General features: G+C 35.6%; 1 protein-coding gene across 32 annotated transcripts in view; it reads left to right on the forward strand.

Moving 5' to 3' along the window:
* Positions 1-27,880, forward strand: part of CDC14B (cell division cycle 14B) — a 50,658-nt gene continuing 22,778 nt past the window's right edge. For 18 of the 32 annotated variants that reach the window (XR_015732216.1, XR_015732220.1, XR_015732218.1 and 15 more), the window contains exons 1-4: positions 1-414; positions 15,381-15,474; positions 19,906-19,981; positions 21,784-21,876. Coding sequence is in view for 14 of the 32 variants with exons in the window: in XM_034410068.3 (XP_034265959.1) it covers positions 237-414; positions 15,381-15,474; positions 19,906-19,981; positions 21,784-21,876 (441 nt within the window). In the remaining 18 variants the exon portion in view is untranslated. The other 14 variants (XR_015732224.1, XR_015732225.1, XR_015732222.1 and 11 more) reach the window with 9 other exon arrangements.

Genomic DNA, 27,880 nt, shown 5'->3' on the forward strand with positions numbered 1-27,880 from the left:
AAGTGGCAGGTTGGGAGCAGCTGGGGGGGAGGGGGCGGCGCTTCAGAAAGCGGCCGCAGTTGCCTTCCCTCCTCTTCCTCTTGCTGGTCCTGCTGCTGCTGCTCCTCCTCCTGCTTTGGCTCCCGTTGGGCTGCTTGTACCCCTACTGGGGGCGAGGCGGCGGGGATGAGCCCCGGTGCCCTGCAGCCGCCGCCGCCGCCGCCGCCTCCGTCGTCTCCTCCGCTACCGCCGCCGCCATGAAGCGGAAGACCTCGGGGGTGGGGAGCCGAAGACACTCGGCCCCGGCTACTCTGCCGGCCACGGCACCACCGGCATCCAAGAAAACTCGAAGCTCCGCCACCCTGCAGGTCTTGGGCGAAGCAGAGGAGCAGACCCTCCAGACCCCCAGGCGCGAGATCTGCTTACAAATCTCCGGTGAGGAGTGGCAGAAGAAAGGGGCGCCGCGGGGAATCGGGGCGACTGAACCCCCCCCCCCAAGTAGCGGGGCGGTTCGTACGGGGCGTGTCTGCGGGCGGACGACTTCTCGGTCTCTTGAAGCGTGGGATTCGGGGGGCCCTTCCGAGCCTAATTGTAGTAAACAACTCCCGTGGAGTTAGTTTCCAGAAGTGCTTCTTGTTTGCTCCGATATGGGGCTTTGATGGTTGTTTGCAGTGCTTGGGGGTCGGGGACGACCCATAAACGGGCGCAAGCGTCTCTGGACCCGTTTCTCGTTTGAGGTGCCTCCCAGTCTCGGGTTAAAACTGGAGGAAAATCTCACTGAATGTATGTTTTGAGAGAAGGTTTCTAATCCCCGTGGCTGTCCCTCTGGGGGAAAAAATGCTGTAATTGTCTGAGGAAAACATAAGGTTACCGTAATACTCAGATCGTATCTTATCCAAATTGCAGGTCAAACCTTGGAAAATAACTTAAATGCTTCAAGCGTGAAGATGCAGTTTGAAAAAGACGAGCACTTCTTACACTTTTTCTTGTGCTAGCTTCTGCAGGATTGGTAATACGTACGAGTATAGAGGGAAACAATACTTTTTAATTCTTTGCTTAATGGATCTATTTTCCTGGCTCCTGTTTTGCAAAAATATTTTTATGATTCAATACTGTTGGTATTAAAAATAATGGATAAAAAGGACATCTAGATTGTTTTGCCAATGGTTCCATTGTTGTGTTTTATTGTTGAGTTGTGTTAAAAATACGATGGAAAATATGATGGAAAGCATTGTACAGCTGCTTGGAGTTATAAATAGGCAACTTTAGTGGCTTCCTTCTCTTTCTCCTTTGCATTTTAAATTTTAAATTTTGTAGCCTGCATATTATCAAATATTTTGTGTTTTACATAAAATGAATGTACAATCTATGAAATACAATTCATCACAGTACAAATATTAATTTTAATTATTAATATTAAAAATTAAATCTAACTGCAAAATTATTTTCCTGTTAAATTTTTAAAAAATGGTGATGGGGGAGATGGGAAAGGGACAGGATGAAATTTTGCCAGACCTCCTTAAGGCTTCCACTTGAATTGTCCTGTGCCCTTCTTTTTCCTCAAGAATTTGCATGGAGTTTTGTTATCTCTATTGAGACAAGAAAAGAGATGTCCAGAGGCAATTTCCTGAAAACTATGTTATGATGATTAGTGATGATTTCAGAACATTCATTTAGCCTGAGGAGATCTCCAGGATTTTTTTTTTTGAGGGGGGGAGGGTTTGAGGGAACAATCCTACCTGGCATGACAAAAGTAATTTCCTGTAGTTATGACTTTTCTCTGTAAAAGCTAAATGAAAAAAACAAAGTTGATGGATGTATAAGGCACAGATACTGTGAAAGACATGAGGTGACTAAACACCATAATGATTTCCAATCTATTATTCATTACCATGGATTGGGACCCCCCCCCCACCTGAATGAAAACAGCTTTGACTATTCAGATCATTTAAATTAAAACCTACAGTGGGTGTCTGCTGTCTATGTGTTACAATTGTGACATTGGGAGTTTATGTTGAGGAAACTCCAGCTAGAGTGTAGGAACTAGATTACCTTTTTCATTTGACTCTTACCCAGGGGCCCCATTCACTATTGGCATGTCCATCTTCTTGTCCACTACTGGCATGGTTCACCTTCTTATCCAAGAAGGTGAACCAAAAGGCAGAGTAGGCCTCAAGTGAAAAGTTTTAAACATTGTAGGCCTATACTCTTACATGAAAATAATTCATCTCATAAAAAGTGCTTACCTGAAGTTCCTCTTTCAGCAACAGGCCCCTTCACTAGATCTCAAGCCCTTCTAAAAGACAGAAATTCTCCAGGTTGTTATGAATGGTTAACTTAAAAAGCTGCTGAAAAAATAAGGGAAGGAGACAACTATGTTTAGTAACTGGTTTCTGTATGCTTGTCTGGGTTCAATTCCAGGGAAATGGTGACCATTGTGGCCAGACCCCCTTACAGGATGATTATGGCTCTTTAGAGACTGGTTTTAGTTTCAGATTTCAAGTCAATCAACTTCCTTCTGATATGTTTACCCAAAAGAAAGACAAGCCTGAAATTTATATAACCCCACTTTCCAAGAGAATTAATCTGCCTGTTTTATTGCTATGCTGTCACCAAAATTAAGTTTTGAGTAAATTATTTTTTATATGTCTAGAGCCAATTTGCAATTGTTTTTTTCTTAAAATATAAATTCCTTGTTGTAAAGTTTTGTAAACTACATTGCTGGAGGTTTTGAATTATGCATAAACTCTATAACTTGGAATGCTTTCAATTAGAATCACTATTTGTTAGAAAACGTACAAAATCGTCTGACATAAATTATTTGGTTCTTTTTTCTTGGTAATTTAAATTATTTAAACCAGCAGTTCAAGTTGCCTGGATTTAATCTGACCAGGGCACAATAGTAAACTCAGTATTGCTCTGAATCTTGACTTAAAAAGCATTATGTATACAGAAAAGCAGTCCAGACTAGATTATTACAATTGAACAGGAAAAAAAAATACTCAAGAAAACATCATTGTTTTCGTATGAGGTTTTATGACACTTACCCTTGCCCCCTTGAAATCAGTCTTTTAACAGTTAATTTTTAACTTTTAATAAAATAAAAAGGAATTATAACTGGCAATAATATAAAAGGATATATATATTATGAATATTGTATGCAAATTCAACAGCTATATTACAGCTAATAAAGAAGGCAGCTAGCAAAACCCTAATTATATTTTAGTCTTGTTTTTCTTTTCCAAAGTTCTTAAAGCCTGTATGTATTGTCATTCTTGTCCACATATCAGCTTCATGTATTGCTTGTTAATGGGAATTATGTTTTTTCATAGTCATGCAACAGCTTCTTCATAGTGTAGCATGCCATCATGATTTTACTACTATAATTGAAAAATATATGCACCCTATTATTTACTATGAGTTAAGTAAAACAAGACTTGTATTCACAGTCAAATCAGATCTGTTGTAAAACCTTTTAAGTTCCAAGTTTGCAGTGGAAAATAAAACAGTTGCATCATAACAGTGTTGCCTCTTAACTTATTGAGCAAAAGCTGCATTTGGCTGCGCTCACACATCAGTGTCAGTGATTAGGTTCTTTTATCATTTAACCCCAAATCAAACTACAATTATGACTTACTTCAATGTGTGAAGCAGCCATTTCATCCCAGAAGTTACCAATTTTTTATTATTAAGTATTTCTCAAGTATCTCAAGGGGTAGTCCTTTACAAGCCCTTAATTTTTAAAAAGACATGATTGACTGTTGCTTCTTCTGCTATATTATGGTTGAAAAACCTCTGTTCAGATTTAAAAACTTTTAGTGACATGCAGCTTCACCATAGATATTTATACTAAAAGATTTACAATTGCTTTACAATAATTCTTAGAAATAGTGTATTTTCAGAATGTAACCTGTTTTGACAAGGAGCTATCTATTCATATAAATGTCATAGTAGTCACTACCTCTATAAAGATACTAGACAGAATTGTAATGCATGTTTGTGTGTTGAAATATACTTGACAAATCTGTCCTATAAAAGATTAAATAACACATTCCGAAGGACTGCTTTGACAGAACAACTCTTCAGTCTGGATTAGTCTGGAGTTTGTCTGGAGTTTCAGTGCAGGAACTCAATATTTTAGTAGTGTAGTATTATATAAGTCATGGGGCCACAGAAATATTTACCATCAACAGCTGCTCACAAGAATATATAAACTATTTTTAGAAAGACTGTGATAAATACAAATTGGCAGATCATCAACATCATATGTACTGTAATATGTGTACAATATATACTCCATGTACCCAAATTCAGTAATATTTGCTTTGAGAAACTATTATTTATTAAATTATTGTTGTAAGTCATTGAGAGTTGCATACAAGTTTAATACATTATTATCATTATTACTATTATATATACAACAATGTGAAATAATAGCTAGTTCTTTATCTTGTGTTGACCTTCACACACATATTCTTCTCAAAAACCTAGGGAGTTGTAATTTATCCAAGCATTGTGGCCTTTTGTAATTGACAGTTGGAAATTTTGTCAAATGTACAAATGTACAAAAAAACCCTCTAGGACCAACACAGCTAGTTTATGCCATAATCTCTTCGATTTTCAGTTCTTGATACTTTGTGATCTACTCCCATTCTTTGTCTTCTATTTTACTGTCCCCTGGTATTGCCACATCAATTATCCACACATTCTTCTTTTTATTATTATATGGACAGAAGTCTGAATCAGAAGCTTTGTGGTTTACTTATGCAGATTTGTAAAGCGGGAGACACAAAGCGAGAAAAATACAAAAAAGAAGCTATCTAAAAAAGGCATAATGTTAATTACAATGCAATATTAATTACAGTATTTGAGAAACATGTATAGCTTCAATAGCATTGTATTATATGTCCCTATTCTCTGAATAAGCATAAGCAACCTTGAAAAATAATACTACCATAAGCCATTACCATAGACTTTATTTTTCATTTTATTTTAAGAGTTATTTAAAAATACAACCAAATAGAAAAGAAATACATAAAAATAGATTTATAGGCTATATAAAATTGACAAGAATTTTCAAAGTAGCATTAGATGAATACTACATATAAAGATAAAATATCAATTTTAACTATTACTGAAATTAAATCAATCATTAATTAGCAAAGATATAATAAGAATCATCAATCAGAATAAATATGAGAAATTTCTATTATAATCAAGCCCTATCCTTACTAAAATATTTTAACAACTTACATTGAAAAAACCCACATTTTGGATGCAATACAAATCTGTGTGTAAAAATATAGTCCATAAATAGTTTCCAGATTGAATTCTATATTAAATGTGTTTTTTAACTACAAAGTCATTGTTTACATTGATGCATACTCCCATGCCTTAGTCTGCTATTCTTCTAAAGAATTAATTTTGCATAATTTCTAGTAAAAAGCGTAACATTTCTTGACAGTTGTTATCATATAGAGAACTAATAGCTGTTATCATATAGAGAATTAATATACTCTGTATACTTTGTAGAAATATAAGGCTAAGTAATATTTAGTAGAAAAATAGCTCTCAGGAAAGAAAAGTCAGTATTTCATTCTATGGTGAATCACCTTCTAGAATGATTGAGCTTGAAGCTTGAAGTCATTGCCATTAAGTGCAATGGAGCTATATAAAAGGGGGGGGGATCTTGTATCAGTTTTCTCTAATGTCATATTCACAATAAATTTGATACTTATCTTCCATGGGTATGCCTATTGTTATCAGTTGTCATGTAAGTAAGCCTCAACAGATATTCTTAATTTTGTTGATAAGTTTTCCAAATTTAGTCAAATCCACCTTGTTTTTTTGCAATTCCTTTTGAACTATGCTATTCATTGAAGATGATGGAACCAATGAGTATTTTTGGCTATTCCAAAGAGAAAGCTACCCAAGATTTTGTTTTTGTTTTATCCAAAATTTAATATTGATGTCTATATGAATGATCTCTCCATGGAACAATTTTTTAATACATTCATTTTCATGAAAAATGATCATAGATTTTTCAAATTATAGCATCTTTGCCCATTTGGTTATAGAGAATACTCTGTGTGGCTAAGCAAATCATGGCTATTTATAGAAGGGATATAATGGAACGTGCACCTGGAGGAACAGTGAGGGAAAGTATTGGCAACACACAGCTTTCCCAGAGAGAGGTCCGGATTAAGATACTGTGTAGTCCCAAACTGATGGGAGGAGACGAGGATTCAGGATAGCCACACTTTATAATCCCTCTGGTTATATCTAGTAGGTTAGAAGGTTAAGTAGCTAGCTTTTGTTTGGCAAGAGTCTGTCTATTATCAGTAGGTGTAAACAAATGATTGAACTCGATTGGACTTGCAGGGTCATCTCTGGGCTTGGGACTTAATAGGATCCAGATATTTTACAGAATGTATGATGGTGAAGTATTCCCAGGAAAGAAATGGTAACAGAGCTGACAATTGACAGAATTAAGAGCTGGTGAGTAGGCCAGCTCTTCCTAATTCTTGCCTGGACAAGGAAAAGAGCTGAAGTTGCCCACAAATGCTCTAGACCAGGGAAGCCATCTTCACTCAAACCATGGTCAGCACCAGAATTTGCATGTTTCTTTTTTTAATGTTTTCAGAAATTGGTTGCTATCTGCTTTTTAGCTATTAGTAAACTTTGAATCAACAGGTTTTAGAGCGGTGAGTGAGTTTTGTTCAATCAATCCTAAAGAAAAAAGTTTTAACTACAATTTTAAGAACTTTATTTTTTAAAAACAAAAACAAAAGGGTGATCAGAACATTGGTTTGAAAAGTTATAATGGACTAAAAGCCCAGATGGATTTGAAATAAATTATAAGAATCCTTCCTGTGGAAAAATGTTTTTGTTCTGAATTCTTAAAAAGAATGATAGGATGGAACTTTGAAGGTAGAACACCTGAGGGAATCAGAAGGAATGAAAGGTTACAATTAAAGAAGAATGACATTTAAATATGGTGTACGAATACAGAATGGTGCAAAATACATTGGATCTATTGAAGGATATTTGTGAACAATGGACCCAGTTACTTTTAAGAATGTCTGCTGCTATAAATAGATTGTGCTTAAAAGATATTATGGGAGAGGAGCAGTTTGCTGTATCAGAGAGACTGAGCTAAAAGTGGGTTTTGAAATGATAAGCTATAAGAATGATACAGAAAAAGATGCTCTATACTGGATATACAAATGAAAGCTGATATCGTAATAATTTGTGGGAAATGGAATAGATTTAGGATAGCCACTCCCTAGAAATTCCCAAGGTATATCTGTTATGTTATGTTGTTATGTTATGTTGCACCTTCTATTTTTTATTGTTTTTACTTTGTTTTAGTTTCTGTCAGTGCAATTATAATTTTTAATAACATTACTATTTAAAACAAAGTGTGTATGGTATGTAATAGGTAAAGAGAATGACATGCATACATGGTCATATGCAGCCTCCAAAAATTTTAGCTGTGCCTCCTTATCCCCTTCAAAACCTGTTACAAATTGTAACTGTTAATGTGATACTAGGAGAAAAGTGTTAATAATAGACAATTTTTAAAAAAAAACTTACCATGGATGTTTTAATATTTCTATATTAAGGTAAGATATCCATTTATTTTACAGCAGGTTATAAATTGATTAAATAATAAGTATTAACTAAACTATATACTTCAAATTATTTTTGGCCTTGCACTGCCTTTTTTTTTTTTTTTTAGAATTTCAAGCCTTTTTCCATACTGTTGAATAGTTTGTTGTTGTTGTTGTTTAGATTTTATGCTGCCCTTTACATACCTAATACTGCTGCCTTCTATTTTCTCCACAACAGCAATTCTGTGAAGTGGGTTGGACTGAGAAAATGACTGGCCCAAAGTCACCCAGCTGGCTTTCATGCCTAAGAAAGCCCTAGAACTCACCTGATTTCTAGCCCAGAACCTTAACAACTACACCATATTGGGCCTAAATTCATGATCTACTTCAGATTAAGCAACCAAAATCACTAGGGTATAAGTAGATGAGGTAGATAAAACAAGCTGGGGTCAGTTTCTGGAGCAAAGTAAGGTACTCAGAATGAGGGGAATTATAGATTTGGACTGTTTCTTAGTTGGCCTGTTACATTAGAGAACTACATTGTTAGAACTTGGCACAAAAGATACCTTTTATCAGAAAATCCAAATAGAGTAAGCCTGCTATTATACCAGAGCACTAATACCATTTGTCCCAATCTGAAATACAACTATGTATTGAAATAAATAATGTTTTCACTAAATTTTATAGCTCTAACAGAAATCAGGGCAAGATAAGAGTGGGAGAATAAATCTTCCCTCTTCCCTATGACAGCCATTCAAGTATTGAAAGACTGCTATCATGTCTCCCCTGGCCTTCTCTTCATTATGCCTAGTTCCCTTAGCTGTTCTTTGTATGATTTAGCCTCCAGACCTGTTACCATCTTTGTTGCTTTTCTCTGCACTCTTTGTAAGACCACATCATCTTGTATCATTCTGATGAATGCAGAATTTTTAAAACATCTAATAGCCATATTGGCCCTCAGGAAAACAAATATAAACAAGTAATCCCATGGATTGTTAATTCAGAAATAGGTCCCATAAACTCTTGTTTGCTTACTGTTAAGTGTACACAATATTGAGTCTAAGTTATGTTGTAAATGTACATTTCCCATTACTTAATACAAAGTATTCCATTATTCAAGGAAATTGTTCTGCATTGTCTGTTTTGATTATTGCAAAGCTTTTTCATGAAACATTAAACACACTCTAACTGCAGTTATTACTCTGCAAATATTGATAATTGATTTAGAAAGGTACAGCACTCTCTCTTTTTGTGTAGTAGTTTAAAGAAGTTAATTTTAAACTTGAATAATCTATTTTAGTAAAGAAGTAAACATATTACAAGAAAATAAAATATGCCTTCTGGGTAGGATTTCATCAATGTTTTAATTACAGATAATCCTCACTTAGCAACCAGCACAATTGGGTTCAGGGACTCTGTTGCTAAACACTATGATTGCTAAGCAAAGTATCATAGGCCCATGATGGATTTACTATCATTTACTAAATGCTATAAGGCAGCATTTAACATCCAGCTGCCTGCAATTACTGCGAGTTCAGTTTTCACCAGGCTCAAGGTCGACTCAGCTTTCCATCCTTTCTAAGGTGGGTAAAATGAGGACCTGGTTTGTGGGGGCAATAAGCTGACTTTGTATAAAATATACAAAATTATGAAGGCTATTGCTTAACGCATTGTAAGCCGCCCTGAGTCTCCAGAGAAGGGCAGCATATAAAAATAAACAATTTTTTTAAAAAAATTAAAAAAAACTATATCATTTTGCATTTGGTTATATTAAAGCAAGTCACCCTGGGTTATTAAGTGAGACATCATCATGTGACCGCAGCTTATGATTTTAAATGCCCACTGGTTGCCAAACATCTGAATGTAGATCACATGACCATGGGCATGGTTGTAAATATGAGAACCATAACTGCAATAGTCATAAATGCGAGGACTGATCATAAAGTTACAGTGCAGTTGTAACTTCAGATGGTCTCTAAACAGAACAGTTGTTATGCTTTCAGAAGTCTACCTATATTTGACATATATATATGGTTATAGCTATTAAAGCATTTAAATCAGACCTGTCAAACGCAGGCCGGATACGGCCCATGCAGGCCGCACCCACCCCGGCTCCGCAAAGGCAAAAACATCCTGATATGTCATGATACTGCCTGCGATGCGATTGGGTTTGACACCTCTGATTTAAACCACTGATTTATAGCTTTAACACAGTTCAAATATTAACTATAACAGGTTTGATTGATTTTTCCTTTGCATGATACATGTACAGTGTCTAGTCATTGTACAATGTAAACCAAAACTTAGCATTAAGTATGTAACAGTCACTGGTTTAGTCAATAAGTCAATAAGTCAAACAATACTGTATACATCTTGACCATTGGCTGTGAATGTGATATGCAATTTAGAACAATTATTACGGTATATATAAACCATACTGAAGCTGTGAAACAAGAATAATGATGTTAGTATTTAAGAAATACTGGTAGTTGAAAATATGGAAGAGACTAGGATGGTACCTTGCTTTAAGATGGAGTGCCCTATCGATGTCCAATTTAGGCAGTGAAGAACAAGCAGATATCCATGCTTATTATGGATTATTTCATTCTACTGACTAGCCCTCTGGGACAAAATTTCCAGATTCACAATAGGTACCTTTGACTGCATGAGCTTAATCTTTAAGAAGTCTTTCAGGAATAATTGTATTTTAACACCTTGCCTTTTAAGAAAGCCAAGTATTCCCCTCAAATTATGCAGTATTCTTTCAGTCTGCAGTAGTAGTTTGGTCTTTTCTTTTTCTGAAAGAAAGGAGGTCAAAGATATAGTGATCACATTTCATGCTATTCTATATTGGCTGTCATCCCTGTGAAATTCAAAAGCTTTTCATTTAGTAGTGTCAAAGCTCATCCAACTGTTCATGTAACTGTCAAAGGACAACGCTTACTCAGAGTGGCTTTGCACAGACAAGTAACAGTCACCTAAACTATGACACAGCTTCTAACTTTTTTCTTCCTTGGATTGGTTGGCACTTTGGGGAACCAATGTGTCTAGCTGTGCCTTGCAGCATGTGCTTCATGCCTTGCTGTAGCTGGATGCAAACCTAGCCCTTAGTGGGAGGAGCAAGATTTTACTACTGAGAGGGGCAATATTTGTTCTTGTTGAAGAAATATGACATATCTGAGAAGTGCAGAACTTGGAAGTTTTCTGGAGCTCAACTGCAATGTTATGTTGTACTTTAAACAACAAAATTACTGAGTTTGTTTCAGGTATATTAAGAGGTATATTAAGAGATTTTTAAAAATCTGAGTGTTTTTTTTTTAATTTGTACCCTGAAACTCTTTCACACTCTACACTTAGCATCTTAAGTATGCTGCAACTAACTTATTACCATATCTCTTGTTTGAAACAGAAGAGAGCCTTAGGCATACAAAATAAATATACAATATTTTTGTGTATTTAAGGACTATTGCCTACTAGACTATTAAAATAATGAGAAGTACATGATAAACTTATACAGAATTTTAAAAGCATTATTTTAAACAGTTTTATTTTGTGGAAATGGGACCACATCCAGTTTTCCCATTACACGTAATCTTTGACTTCAACAATTTGTTTAGTGACCGTTCAAAGTTACAATGGCACTGACAAATATGATTTAGGACTTTTTTTTCAGAGTTATGACCTTTGCAGCATCCCCATGAACATGGGACCAAAATTCAGATGCTTGGCAACTGGTTCATATTTATGACCATTGCTGTGTCATGGAGTCATGTCACCTTTTGCAACCTTCTCACAAGCAAAGTTAATGGGGAAACCAGATTCATTTAACAATCAAGTTACTAACTTATCAACTGCAGTGATTCACTTAACTGTGGCAAGAAAGGTTGTAAAATGGGGCAAAACCCACTTAACAAATCTCTCACTTAACTACAGAAATTTTGGGCTCAATTCAGTGGTGGGCTGCTAACGGTTTAATAATTGGTTCGCCCAGCACCGAAAATGTGAGTGTGCGTGCGCCTTCAAAAACACAGCGATATAGGATTGTATAGTGCCGGGGTGAGTGGGCGGGCCCACCTGGCAGTCGCAACTACCAGTTTGCCTGAACTGGCAGCAGCCCACCACTGGCTCAATTGTGGTTGTAAGTCGAGGACTACCTTTATTACACAAAATGAATGAAAACTTTTCTGCAAAAAATCAGATGACCACCAGATGGCAACAAACAGATTTTTAAAAAGCTAACACTATGCTGCCTTCTACTGGTCACTTTAATCTTTACATTGATAGCCTGGCCTGGCGGAACAACAAGGTTTTGAGGGCACAGTGAAATATAAGGAGGTCGGAGATCTTACGCATTTCTGGGGGCAGTTCATTCCAAAGGGCAGGGGCTCCCACAGAGAAGGCCCTCCCCCTGGGTGTCGCCAGCAGACATAAGCTCATATGAGCTATCCTTTACAACTATGACATTTGCACTGCAGTGCCAAATAATTATTTTGTACTATGGTCTTAATATGAACAGTTTAAAGCCCTTTGTGATGTAATTACAACTTTACCTGTAAGTTTAGGATGATTATTGACCTTATTCCGCAGATAGGGCTTGAGCCTGCCAGTTGTTGGTTTACTAACAGTTCTTGCTCAGATGTAATCTCAAATGCAAACAATAATTTACCGGTTTGATTAGTTAGTTGTTAGAGTTGTAAACAAACAAATTGCCCCATTTGTTTTCCCCCTATAAACGCCTCTGAAAAATAAGTGATTTTTGAACAGAATAGCGCTTTTTTATATCAGATGTACCAGTGCTTGTTGAACGTTTGAAATCAACTTGGTGTCTTAGTATGACTAACCCCAAAAAAATGCAGCAAGTGCTTGTGGTGCGTGGGTCGGCACCACTTCCACACAGCGGGAGTTAAGATCATTTTTGTGATCCTTTTTCAAGCGCCTTTACAAGTGTTGCTAAGCGTGTTTGCGGTGGAGCGGGTGTAGTTTTCTGCCAGAATGGCACGAGAAAGACACAAAGCGGCCAGGGGGAGGGGGAAAAAAAAACCTGAGGCCAGGCAGTGACCAAAATCTTCCATTCCTCCCACGAGGAAACTAGGCCAGGCCGAGGTTTCAGGGAGCTCCTAGCCTGGGCCAAGGCCCATGGTTGCAGTGCGAAGTGGCCAGCGGTTGGCAAGGAGGGGCTCTGCTTCCTTCGCCAGCCAATGGCCGCTTCTCGGTGCGAAGCTTTCGAGAGCTGCCTCCTTGACTGAAGGAAGGGGACGCGTTAATGATTGTTGGGAAAGTGTTAGTCGGCGCCTTTGGCAGAAGCGGAGGAGCTGGAGCCGCGTTCGGAAAAGCGAGCTGGGACGCCCGACGCACGCTCTTGAGGCTCCTTTGCAGGCAAGCGCGGCGGGCCGGCATTTGGGAACTGCTCCTTGGGCCGAACAAATCAGTAACACGGGGAGCTCGAGAAAGCGCGCGGGAAGGACTGGCGGCCCTCTCAGGCTCCCTGTTGAAGGAGGGAGCTGCAATAAATCCAGAAGGTTTAGGGGAAGAGGATTTTGTGGCGCCTTTTTTCAGAGCGCCCCTCGCCCCGCCGTTCGAGTTGGCGCGGGGAAACGCTGCTTTCTCTCCCACCCACCGGGAAGCAAGAGTAGGGACTTTGCGGTTACTATCCGAGGAGGGAGGGAGAGATTTAGGACTTTCTGACCGCGGCTGCAAAAGTCAGCTTCGATCTCCACAAGCAGCCATTTCCAGCAAGCTCCGTGCCGCTGCTCGCCCAGTCCTTGGTTTCTCGGTTGAATGTTGAATAAACGGAGATGAACGCCGCCAAGCGTTTGCCCTTCGGCGCGGAGTTAGTTAAAGGTAAGTAAACAGCGGAGCTTTAAAGAAAATGCGGGGGTGGAAAATGGCTTTCCCCTGTTGGTGCTTTTAAAATTCCGACGGAAGTTTTCCGCCAAGTGGGGGGAGAGGCCAACTTTTGCTCACTCGGTGCGGGGTTTCACGTTCTTTCTTTGATGTAGGGTAAGCGGTTTAAAACAAAACACCAAAACAAGGTGCCGCAGGTATGTTGCACAACAAAGAACTTTTCTGTCTCCCATGTCTTTGTCGGAGCTTAAGTCCTTTAAATCTTTGGAGTTAAGTGGGATGATTGTATCTGTAGGGCTATTAGTCTGTTCCACAAAACTCCCCAAAATTGCGAATCACCACAGCAGTTGGTGATGTGTCTTACTGGCTTCCTTGCCCGCCCGTATACAACTTTTTTGGTGCCATTTTTATTAAAGTGTGGGCAACATTTTTGAATTTGTTAGGATTTCCACATGTTGTGATATGTAAACTCAAGTGTTTTTCAATAAATACTTATTTTAGATAGTCTTATGCTTGTATGTAGCAAAACCATATTTACATGGAAATAATGTAACAAATCATGAAGCAGTTTGTTGAACTTTTTTATTCAGAATAAATTAATTTACCTTTGTTCACAGTTTTGTTTTTTGTACAATTTGGGTGTACACTGTTATAATTTTAAACTGTTTTAATTGGGGAGTTGATTTTAATTTTTTATCTTGTTGTGATTTGTATTGGAAATTGTCATTTTGTAAGCCGCCTTGAGTCCCTCCGGAGAAAGGCGGCATATAAATCGCAATAATTAATTAATTAATTAATTTATAAAAGTTTCTTTGCTTTTAAGAGAGAGTTCTAAAAATATCTCACATCTTTATGTTCTTTCCCCAGTTAGATTTCAGAGCTTTTCCAACCAATTAGAAATGAATTAGGTCTTAACCGCTACTGTTTAATCTGTATTTCCTGCCAGACTTTCCTCTGTTTAAGAAATCGTAACAATTGATAGTAATTTAATTCACTGATAGTAATTTAAAATATCTTAGTCATGGGAAGGAAGACTTGCAAGGCTCTGCCCCTTCTGCAACTCTGCTTAGAGACTATGTTAACTTAGTTACATTGTAGTTAGTTGTATGAGTAAGCAACATGAATATATCTGCAAGAGACAGTCTATACATGCAGTAGCTACCAACAGTGGATTTTCGTCATTCTTTGAAGCACTAAAAATTTCCAACATGGAAATTGCGAAGACTGGAAAACAATGTGTTGATATTGATTTATTTATCTCATCTTTATTATTTTTTATAAATACCAAGACAGCAAACATATCTAATATAATAACATAATACTTGTTCCTCCTATTTCCCCCACAACAATCCGGTGAAGTAGGTTGGGCTGAGAGAGTGACTGGCCCAAGCTCACCCAGCTGGCTTTCATGCCTAAGGCGGGACTAGAAGTCATATACTCTAACATCAATAGCATAATTAACAAAACAGTGCTTTGTTGATGAAAGAAACTTACAAACTTACAAGTTTCTAACCTGGTGATTTAACCATTGACCAAACTCTTCTTTCATAACACTTCGTAACGTGTTAAGAAGTGATGCCAGTAATTTTCAAAAGTAGGCCATAAATACAATGTTCCTTCACATGATTCATTGGAATTACCTTAATGTTGCACAGAAAAGGATTGTAGTTTCAGTGAGCTAGGTAAGAGTTCTTTTTGACAACTCAGGTTATGAATTTGAATTTCTTATATCCAAATTTAACAGTTCATCCTCTATGCCATATTGAATAGTTATTAATATTTATATTGCCAATTTTCTGAAAGCATCAAATTCTGAATGGAAGTTTTTATTTTTGCTGTTGTAACTTGGCTAAAAAGAAATAGATAAATCTATCAACCCATTTTCTACAATTGTCTTTGTGTTCATTATAAATACTATTTTGGTGTTTTTGTTTTCAATTTCAGATCGTCTTTATTTTGCCATTCTGTTCCATAAACCAAAAAGCGGTAGTACAAGTACACACTATTTCTGCATAGATGATGAATTTGTGTATGAAAAGTAAGTATAATATTATTCCCTTGTTCTGCAAGACAGAAATAAAAAATAAGAGCAACAGCATATATAAAAAATACATTGTGAAGCTTTCTGATAAAATAAATATAATAGGTATGTAGTCTTCTATCATTGGTCAATTTTGGCAGTTAGAAACCTTTGATTCTAGAAGCGTTGTTTACTATACACATTATTTGTGTATAGTAATCTTACAACTTTATTCCTCATAAATTTTATTCACATAGTTTGTAGGCCCTCATTACTTGTGACAAGGAATATTTGTGTGATTTCACTGTACTTTAGTGTGTGTGTGTGTGTGTGTGTGTGTGTGTGTATTTTATATATTTGATTCAAGTCAATCTTGACTCCTAGAAGTAGCCTAGACAGATCCATGCAATTTTCTCAATAACATTTTTTGCCATTGCGTTCTTCCCATACTGCCTCAAAGTCACCTGGCTGTGGTTTCTAGCCTGATGCATTTAATCAAAAAATTGGGTCTCTAGAAAGAAATTGCTCCCTTTTTTAATCCTGAATTTTCCAGCATTCATCTTCTTAGGTGGCTATGGTATAGAACATCTTAGTCTATTCAAAATGGTTCAGTTCAGAAATTGAAATTGAAACTGAAACACAAAGTTTGGTTGATATTTTTTGCTTTGAAAAGATGTTTTATTGAATTTGGAATAAAGCAGTCAAGTCTGCCTTGAACTGAATATTCCTAGAGTCCAGTTTTCTAATAAGATAGGAAATGCTTATTGAAAAACTACTAAAATGTACTAAAGTAGATGGTTTTCATATTTTCAAATACATATTTTCAGAAATTCTGCATCTGTAGGTCCTTTATCAGTTAGATACAGTGAAAAAGTGGGTCAGTTAAAACACCAAGCCTATTGGCATATATAGAAAGGCAATGATTTACAGTGATTCATTTAGTGACCGTTCAAAATTAAAAGTACACTGAAAATAGTGACTAATGACCATTTTTCACACTTATGACTGTTGCAGCATCCCCCTGGTCACTTGATTTAAAACGGATGCTTCATATTTATGACAGTTGCAATGTTCTTGGGTCATGTGATCAGCTTTTCAGTCTTCTGACAAGCCAAGTCAATGGGGAAGCCAGATTCACTTGGCAAATATGACAAGAAAAATCATAAAATGGGCTAAAACTCACTTAACATATGTCTCACTTAGCGACATACATTTTGGGCTCAATTGTGGTCGTAAGTCGAGGACTACCTGTATCTGGGGTACTGAAAGCATCATTAAAGAAGTCTATCCCAGAGGGTGGCATTTTTTTGCATTTGCCTCCTTCCTAGGGTTGAGAGAAAGTGCCTGGCCCAAGGTCATCCAGCTGCTTTCATGCCCAGGATGGGATTAGAATGCAAGGTCTCCCATTTCTAGCCTGGTGCCTTAACCACTACACCAATCTGGCTCTATCTTGAAGGGTTGCATGGTTGCTAAGAATGAGGGGATAATATAGGAAGACAGTATGAGTATACTTTCTGTCTCAAAATATAGTAATGTGCTTACTGCAAAAATAACTTTAAGCTGATTGAATTTCTGAAAAACAGAACATCCAGCATATTTATTTCTTTTCCCAATTTTTAAATTAAAAAGCAAAGGTCAGAAGGACTTGGCAAATACTTAGGGAGTGCCATAGTGAATCATGTAGTTCAGAAGAAGTACTTTTATAAAATGCAGTTGGAACAATTAGCAGCTCAAATTAGTGGCAGTGGAAAGGGAAGAAGAAAAGATGTTAATAAATAAGGAAATGTATTTTTGCTTTATTTCTTTGAGAATAGATAAAAGGAACCATTGAGTACTAAATATTGGTACTAATACTAAGTATTTGTACAACTTTATTGTGCAAATATTATTTAATTTTTATGGTGAGATTGCTTGAAGCTTGTTTAAAGCTTTTGTAGTACTGTATGCATATTGTTTTTCTAAATGAACATTATATAGCAGTCAAGAAGGCTTATTTGAAACAGAACTCGTTATTGTAGAGTAAGAATCTGGCAGTGTTGTCCAAGAACTGAAAAATGGAATGCCAGAAGTGGGAAAGAGCATTTTAAGTTGTAGGTTTTTAACTTAATTATGTCCTTCCTAGAATACTAGGCAAAAAAAGAGAGAAGAATTTCAAAGAGTTTAAGAACGGTTAAGATTTTTTCTAAGGTGTAAACCTGGAAGCAAATTGATACATTTGTTTCTTTAACTCTATAAATATTGCGATGTTTTAAAATTATTGTTGTATTTGTTAACTGATCGGAAGTATGATTTATGTTGAAGAATCAAGTTTCATGTTAAATTGAAGAATAATGGTAAATATCCATCTCCACAGAGTCTCCATTGAGTTGAGCTTTTACTTCTGGTAACTTCATAAACTTTTCCATGTAGCTTTCTTAACAACAGAATGGAAATAATTTGCCACTGCATTCTTTTAGGATGTTTTTTTGACTTCCCAGTCTAGCTTATAACTTAATGGTATCCCATCCAAGTATTAATCAGATCCAGCCCTTCTTTGTTTCCAAAACCAGAAAGGTCAGTTGGAAATACATTTTCTACTACAGAGGCTAAACATGCTTCCTTGATTAGTTATTGTGACTAAAATACTTGAAAGATCTATGTTTCATAAATTTACACTGGGAAACTTGTGGCATATTCTAGAATTCTTACCTCCAGATAAAAGTTAATACTAATGGCAGTGGATATCCAGTACATCTGGAGAGTCCTGAGTAGGGAATTGTGGCTTGGATGGTGTATCCTTGAATGAAAAGCAGTTGAAAGAAAGAGAAGATCTTATGTTGGAATACAGTATTCTCATTATTGGCCTCCAGAAATTACAAATATTAATCCAAAGCACTGAATATGGGAATGTATAGCATTGTTTATTGCATTTATTACAAATGAAAATGGAGTTGCAGTGTTATTTTTCTGGATAGACTAAAAAATATTTCCTAACTTTCCATGGTATCTCACCATCCCTTTAAGGAGAGTTATTTTTACAGAGATCAAAAAGTTTGTATTTACCCCGAGATGGTTGAAATTATTGACTGTGTTAAAGCTAGAGACTTCAATTCATTTTAATAATATGAATCAGTTGAATTGTATTAGAAAAGGCCTGCAGTCCAGAAAAATTGATAGAAAATAATTCTAGGTGTCAATTTTATGCAGATGAGACCTGTCTAAGTGGCTTTCTCATAACATTTCACTATGCTAAGCTATGCTATGCTTGTTCAGTTTTCAAGCTGTCAGAGAAATTGCCATCTATATGCCTGAAATGTTTAGATGCTGATTTGTCTTCCTCTAGTCTAGGGCACTATCCCTATTCTAGTTCCCTCCAGTTATTTGGAAATTGAACTCAACACATCTGAAGGAATACAATGGAAAATTCTATTCTAGCTTTAGGATTTTCTCAGTTGTGAAATGTTTTGCCCTAGATATCACTAGTTGACTAAGAATTTTCATGTTATCTCTTGCATATTATTCACAGAAGATACAGTATATCCATCATGGATGCGAAGCAAAATAGTTTGAATTTAGGTAGCTTGTTTGGACTGGCTTTGTTCCCAACTATCTTATGTGACTGAGTTGATTGCGGAATTCTGGAAAGAAAATCTACACTTACGCATCGTTCATCCATAAATTGATACATATCATTTGGGATATGTATACCCTGCATGACTCATGGATATGTTTCTTTGTATTCTCCTGGAGATCAGGATGGTACAAATGATGACCTGCCTTTATAATCACACTTTTAGTACTGTCATACTAGTTATTTCTTTGGTGCCTCTCTGTCAGTATAACCTGCCATAAGATCCTCTAAAATAGTATTTTCCCTATTTAGCCATGACGAACATTCGGATTTCTGCATCTGTAGGTCCTTTATCAGTTACATACAGTGAAGAAGTGGGTCAGTTAAAACACCAAGCCTATTGGCATATACAGAGAGGCAAGCTCAAATCAATGAATCACGCAGAGTTGAGTCAATTAGCTCTCTTTGTGGGTTGATAATTCAGGCTTACAAGTATCCTTAGTAGTGTAATCTATTTGCAGCATGTTACTTGTTCTGTTGAATTAGGCACGTTTACATTTTAATCTAAGATATGCCTACAAAATATTGTATTGCCTATTCTAAAATGGTCTCACCATTTATTGACTTCATAATCTAGGAGCTATTGCTGACTTACTTGACAATATATGTAAAGCTTACAAGATTCCCCCCCCCTCCATTAATTAAATTGTGTTTCAGTGGTTATCTTGAAAGAGATGAGGGGAATGTGACAGTTATAATGTCTATTTATAAAAATTTAAGACGCTGCAGTGGGAGTGTGTGGAGAGAATGTGGGATTTTTTAAAACAGACATTTCAATAAGGTCTTTTTTTTCCTCCTCCCTGTCCTTGTCTTCTCCTTCCCCCTCCCCTTTTTCCAAGCTTCTATGCAGATTTTGGCCCTCTCAATCTGGCAATGATTTACAGATACTGTTGCAAGCTAAATAAAAAATTAAAGGTAACATCTAATAGTTTGGTCATTCTCAGTTTCTTTATAAAATGTTACAGGGAGTGAACATTCTTTTCTATTTGTCTTGTTTGCACTTTTTTATTATTGCATACTCCCCGCCCAGAAGAAATAATAAAATCAAGATTTATTTAGGCACTGTAGTTACTCTAGTGCAGGAGAATATGCCAGAAGAGTGGGAAAATACACGATCAGTTTTAGATTTTTATTTCAGAGTATAAATAATTTTGAATTCATAATGTGGCTAATGATTAAAGGCAGAAACGTAAACTTATAAAACTTGAAGTCCTAGTAATCAGGAGCAGAAGAAATTATTGAGAAACTGTTGGGTCTCTTCCCTGGAATACATTGGAGTGGTTGGTTATCAATATCTGGCTTTTAGTTACAGAAGGAAATTTCTTTAGTATATTTTTAACAGCTTATGCTTATTCATAGTTATTCACATTCTTGAATATTTTAGTCAACTTTATATAAAGCATAATACTGAAAATACAGTTCTTATATTTTATGGGAATGTACTTTAATGTATAAATAAATCACAGGAATGAAATCTGTTTCCCGTTTCATGATCCCTCTGAAAATGAAATAATTTTTAGTTACTATGTTTGTTTTCATCAGTTGTGTCATAGTACAAATAAATAGCTTGTAATTTATCTCTCTTTTTTCATTGTAAATAGTCACATGCAACAGCTGACAGAGCTGCATGGTAACTAGCCAGTTATTTTCATATGTGAAAGTGGTATCCATAGTGTCAGTAATAATTGACACTATTGCAATATGTGGCATTGTAAAAACCACTGGAACTTCTAAAATCAACAAAACATAATTCAAACTATTTTCCAGATGTTTTATGCAGCATCCAATTACTTACTATTAATCTATTAAAATATAATTTATATTAAAAATATCAAAAGTACTTCGTATTATTGTGTAACAGTATATTTTAATTCAGTTTTTGAAATTCCATTGAAATATGAAAATCTTTTATTCAACATATAGCTGTAGTTTTAAGATTTTCAGCGGATGAGTTACTATGGAATTCAAAATATGTGGTGGCCTAATTCTTGAATTCTCTTATTCAAATTACTCTGCAAAATTTGGTTTCATGATAATTATGCTTTCAGTGATCTAGTATTCTTAAGAACTGGCCTTTTTATAGATACACATCTTTAAGGATATAATCTCTGTATGTTCTAGGTTATGTCAGTATGTGTCTGTCCCTTTTCTGCTGTAAATGAATAATGATTTCTCACAGGCAGGAAAGTAATTAATGCATCTTAAATCACTTTGTAAATTAGTTGGACTTATTAAATCAGCAAAGCTGAGAAACATTGCTCTATAGTAACTTCATTCTATAATTGAGTCAAAAATATTGAACAAACCCACCACTGAAGCATGCTGGAACCTTCTAAATTATTTCATTAAGCTAGTGGTTGTTTAAAATTTTGTTTCTTATATTTTTTTTCTCTCAGGACACCTTCCCAATTTTAAAAATTATGAATGAAATAATGTTTGTATGGATTATATTTATTAATATTTGCCATATTAAAAATAAAATTGATACATTTGAAGACTATTTGGAATCCTTATATGGAATTATGTAAAAAAAATAATAAATGCATTAGATATTAGATATGCCACATTCTGTTTTTATAGTGGATGTTGTCATGGAACTACTACTTAAATGTAGCATCTCTGCATTTGACTATTTAAATTGTATTTTGAATATTTACATTCATTAATATATTTAAAATCCAAGGATTACAATTATAATTCTGTTCATTTCTTGATAGTCTTTTACCATGTTAAGGAAGAAGATTGTTCATTATTGTGGTTCGGATCAGAAAAAGCAAGCCAATGCAGCCTTCCTCATAGGCTGTTACACAGTAAGTATTTTAACATTTTAAACTGGCAAGGTTCACAAATTTGACTTCTATTCAGTGTCAGAATTGGAAATAACTTTCAGCTTATTTGCTTTTTTACATAGTATATGAGTAGAAACATATTCTTCTGTGTTTAAAGATTAAAGAGTTTTGTGATGCATTTTCTTTCATTAAGAGCACTTCAGTATAAATTCTCTAGATGTCACACAGAACTTATTTAAGTAAAACAAAAATTAAGTTGAAAAACAGAACACTTTGAAATGGCAGTCACAAAGTGGACTCAATTTGAATGACAGATAGTAAAGAAGGAGGGGAAAGGCTTGTTTGAAAACAAGGGTAGAGTCCAAAAAGTGGCCCTAAACCAGAAGTCCTCAAACTTGGCAGCTTTAAGACTTTTTGACTTCAACTCCAAGAATTCTCCAGCCAGAAGCCCACAAGTTTCAAAGCTGCCAAGTTTGAAGACTTCTGCCCTAAACAAACAAAGCTAAGCTCCATTATAGTAAGCATCCCAGGGGCTAGAAAAAGTGGGAGAAAATGATCCATTTGGTTTCATGGCTCACTACTTTATAACATTCATTGTTTTAAAAAATGACATACTTTGTATCAGTACTTTTATCTTAGATGTAGTTTCTGCAAACATGACTCCTGCTGATTTTGATAGCTTTGAAGTTCGTAAGTTTGTGATTGCAGCTTTAATTTCCATCTTTATTAATTATACCCACTCCTTATTTAGCCACTATGTCAGTTAGCAATCATTTGCAAATACATTGATAATAAATTACAACAAAAATTTATTCTTTTGACCAATGCAGACATTTAGAATCAATTTTCCTATGCCTGACAAGGAACGTTTTCAGTGTGAGACTGATTAAGGTCTGATTAGTTTCAGTTTCAAGCCACAGATGAGCCAGTGGAAGGGTTCTAATCACTACTTAAGGTCACAGAACAGAGCTTCTTGACCTGTGGTTAGCACTTTTTAAGGAAATACTGTGCTGCAGAGAAAAGCAGCTCAGGAAGAGATAGCTTGTTAAGCCATCTCTCCACCCCATAGAGGCAAAGAAAAGTGGGAATGGGTCAAGTACAGGTCACTGTAGGAGAAACTGAAAGAAGCCAGTAGTAACCAGTGATCTTTGCTCTCTTTCTCAGTCATGAGTTTGCTTAGCAACCATTTCACTTAATGGCAAAGTCACTAGAATGCTACCTGAGGATAGGGTGTACTTATAATTTTTATGTAAAAGGTGCTGTTGAGGGTAAAACTGCCCTCTGCAAAGTGGTGCAATGGACCAGAGAGCAAATAGATACGTTGCTTAGCAAAACACACAGATACTCACAGACTCTGAATGTTTAAAGAAAAATAAACAGTCTTTACTTGTAGTAGAAAAAACTTGGCTTCTCAAAACAAAGATAACACTTCTTCAAATAATCACGGTTCAACACAAAACATAGTTTGCTTACAATTCCAGTTCTCTTCAGTAACACAGACACAGTTCCTTTCAGCAGTTCAACCTTCTAATAGCAGGAGCAGAAGTGAATGAACTTCCTGCCTTCTTTTATGTCTGCTTAGCACAGCCAATTAGTCATCTTGTAGCAGTTAAAGTTACAGAACATAGTTTTCTGTATATTACCTACCCAACCGTAGGATAAGCATCCAACAGGTGCTTTCATTCATGTAATGAAGGAATGAACCAATGAGGACAGGGTGGAAAAGTGAATGGGCTCCTGACATGGAAGATTATCCTTTCGCATGTTACCTGTACATATTAAAGTATGCTTGCTTTATGAAGAGTAAGTGGCATGATCCACTGATTCTGATCTGATTATCCAAGAATAAGAGTCCTGTTGAAAGTGACAGTCCTTCCTATTCTTAATAGCATTTGGAATTGTGATTTAATATTTTTCATAAAATCATTGTGTTATTCCTGTATTTGTTAATAGTGCACAAAAATCTGTTTTAAGTCATTCTTAAAGTAAGATCTTTTAAGTAAGATCCAGGATAGTAGTCATAATTATTTTCTCCTATGCATGAGGGTGGATGAGTGTCATGGCTTTGAAGACTACGCCTGAGAGCCATATGGTCGATGTGCTTTGTTCAACTAACAGTTTATCATTGTGCAGTGTAACACTAGAGTTTTTATTCAGAGAATCACACTGTTCACACTTGCTTATTTAATTGTGCTGAGGTACACATTCTTTTAATCCAATTCAGTTACTGCTAGCAACTGGGAAGGAAGGCATAATCCATTTATTATTAATTATTTTTGGCCTCAGTGCTTGATCTGTGACATAATATCACCCAAGGGGCTAGTTTTGACTGATTTGGGTGGATTGTAAGATTTAAATAGCAGAAACTACACTATCATAAAACAGTATTTTTTACATGATCTGGGAATGCTCTGGGGCTTCGTTAGTGACAGCGGCATGCAGCCAATGTGCCACTACTTGTCATCTCCAATTTACAGCATTCAACATTGTCAAACTTGATTTATCTTTCTGTTGTTATAGCAGAAGAATGTGGGTAAAATCATCTTTATTTTAACACAAGTATAGCCTGATCTGTTTTCATTCCAATTCCAAATGTATCTTTACTGCAGATTTATCTAAATTAATATTCTAGAAGGAATTTAAATATTTAATTTGCGCAATTACTTAATCAAAAAATAATATAGTTTAATCAAATTAATTATTGATATAAATTAATTGGATAGTTGTTAACATGAAAACTTCAGCTGTAGTTATCTTAGAGACTTTTCTACTTTTGTGCACACAATGAAATGCCTTTATTAGGATGTGTAATATATGTATTATAAGAAATACAATGTTACCCATGTATGTAATCGTAAACAAAATACATTTACTGAAAACCAGTGGTTTTATTCATATAAAATATCTTCATGTTTGTTTAGAAGATTGAGAATATAATTAAAAACATGATTTTCTTGCTTATATCAAAATTATGATGTATAATGTCTTTCAATCTAATAGGAATTTCTTCTTCTTTAAGATGTTTCAACAGATTTATTCCCCTCTATGATATGTGTGTGTGAGAGAGAGAGAGGGAGGGAGGGAGGGGGAGAGAGGGGGGAGAGAGGGAGGGAGAGAGAGAGAGCTCAATTGATCTGGTCTTTTCAAGTTGAAACCCCAAATGCCTTGAGCAGATTACACAGGATAAGAATGAATAGTCTGCATTATATTTTATTTTTGAATTGGCTCGTGCCCTTAAGGATGAAAGTAGTTGTATTTAAGATAGAGAGATTTATATTGCTCAATGCTAAATTCCTTTTTCAAAGAACTTGTTAATAGCCTTTCTGTTCTGGTCTCTACTAGGGTTTGAAGTTGTATTAGATGTTTCTAGAGGACATGTTAAAAATATTTAGTAAGATTTGAAGGCATATTAAATATGAAGAGTTATAATAACTTTCTACTTGATGTGACAATTCTTAATCATTATTACAATGCAAGTTCTTGTGTTAATTAACTGGGTTACTATAGCTTAGAATTTAATGTATCTAGTTATCAGAATGTTAATATTTTCAAGCATTTCTAATGTATTACAGTAAATGCGTTTTTCTAATGGTTATTGTATTCCTCAAAATATAACTGATAAAATATTTTCAAATTTTACAGTGCATTGCAATTCTGAAATATATTTTCAATCTTAGAAATAAAGTTATTTACAAAGTCGTCCTATGTAACACAATTCAGAGAAAGTTAGAAAAGCTTTCAGGTCAGTGACTCTTACGTGCTTAATTGGTTCTGGGACCCAGTTCAGAATGTCATGTGCAAGCTTAAGCAAAGAAGAGGGAGCCTAAAATGTTCTTTTTCATAACTTTATCAGTAACACTTTCTGAAAATGTGTACTGTACACTGAATCAAGAGATTGCTGCTTGCTTCTTCTGCTCCATCAAGGTTACGAAACGTTGTAAGAACAGATTTTTCTCTTTATGGATGTTTTTCATCTGGTGATATACCTATTTTTGTTGTTGTTAAATCCTGTCAGGTCCTTTACTTTCCTACCATATTCAGTAAGAATTTCAAACCCACAGAATGATTAGCTATGTAAAGTTCTGCAGCAGAAGAAAGAGGGGTTTGAAATAACAAAAAGATTGCAAAATTCCTTAAGACCCTATATATATTCTTAGTAATCTAGTTTTTAGTCTTTTGTAATAATTTCTCATCTCTATATGGCTTCTTATTTCACTTCTTATATGCCAAGCAGTATTGAAGTAATTAGAATGTATAACCGTGGACTTGTGCTGTTGGAGAAGCATGTAGGAAATGCTGAGGAAATGAAATAGCAATTAGAAATAAGATGCCGTTGTTTTTGCTTTGCTTAACTAAAGATTAATATGCCAATTTTGTCTTAAAAGGGAGCACTGTGTGGGAAGAAACATATTCATGTTATCACACTAAACTTCTGCAGTAGATGCTTTCAGTCTACTAATATTACAAGGATTAACACAGAATGTCCTTTCTTCTGTTTCCTTCATGTGTCTTAATTTAGAAATAGCTTCTATATGTCTTGTCCTCCTTTCTTTGTCTTCTGCCTCCATCTCACTTCTTCCTTCCCAACCCTGCATTAACTTAGTAACAGTGTTTCTTTTTCTCAGGCTTGGCACTAATTATGTTTGGAGGGCTACCGTTCTTGGGTCCTACCCCCCAAGAATTGCTGTAATTCAGGTGATCTTCTCCAGGACTCATCTCTGTGTACTTTATTTTCTCATCTTCTTCCTTCAGGGTAAGCAGTTTCCTTCACCTCTTGTGCTCCCCCTCCTTTTTTTTTCTAAAAATCCTTCCTAGGTTTCAACATTTCTAGTTGTAACCCTGTTTTAGATGCCGCTGTTGAAGCAGACACATCATCTCTGATGTAGCTTTCAAACGTGTAACTTCTTTCCCATTAGTAGTTTGAAACTAGATGAAATTAAATATATGCCAGTAAAATCAGTTTTAATTTCTAGGTTAATGCATAAAACGTAATGCCAGAAGTATGTTTCATGTTCAGTGTGTAGATTTCCATAGGCATTTCCTTATTTTATTTTTTTTAAAAGTGTTCTTCAGATTTTATGTGGCTGCTGGTATTTTTCTTTTTGCTTTGTATAATGCTCTCCTTCTCTTTGAGTGTGTACTTCATATAGAACTCTTGTGTGTATTTTATCCAAGAGATGATATACTACCTTATCTTTATCCTATATTAGATGTCAAGGTTTACTTTCCACTGTACAAAGGTTTAAGAAATTTCTTCTGCTTTTATTTTTGCATTGTCAATTCATAAGTTTTATTTATGTACTGGTTTAGGATTATGATTTTGTAGGGATAGACTTTTTTTTTTAACTTTATGAAAAGATACCTTTTAAATAAAAGATATAAACTGCTGGAGACTTGAAACTATCCTAAGACCATTTGTTTTTTTCTAAAAATGTGCTTAACCTTACAGGTCTCCCTCTCTTCCAAACTTCGTGACAGCTGTTTTAACTTTGATTCAACTTCATTGCATGTTTTCAACTAGAAAATATGAGTAACAGTTTTGTATGCGTTCTATAAATAAGTTACTTTCGATGCTGCAGACATGCTGTTTCCCAACTGTTAACCTAGTTAAGAATGTTTCCTTCTTTCCTTTATTTGAGTTCAGGAACCTTCCTTCACAATAATTCAGTGTTAACATCTCCATCAATATTAAAAGTAATTGAACTAGAAGAATTCACTCCTAGGTTGGGGAAGAGAAAATGAAATCCATGACCTTAATTTTTTTTCCCAACATGATTGCAGCCAGCTCTATTGTGCCTTTATTGAATCTTTGAATAAATGTCAGAAGAAAATAAGGACTCTACTACTCAATGAGAATTGCAAATATATATAGATTTGTGTTGCAGGTTAATCCAGTTCTGTTATCGCAAAATGTATTCTGCAAATTAATACTCTTAACACCTAGCTGTCAATGATTAATTTGGTGGAATCAGTTCCTCTAAAGCATTGTTACAATTAAATAAATATGAACTAATCAGTTTCTAGG

Source organism: Pantherophis guttatus, chromosome 2, assembly GCF_059756535.1.
Source record: "Pantherophis guttatus breed Tessera chromosome 2, ASM5975653v1, whole genome shotgun sequence".
Lineage (NCBI taxonomy): Eukaryota > Metazoa > Chordata > Lepidosauria > Squamata > Colubridae > Pantherophis > Pantherophis guttatus.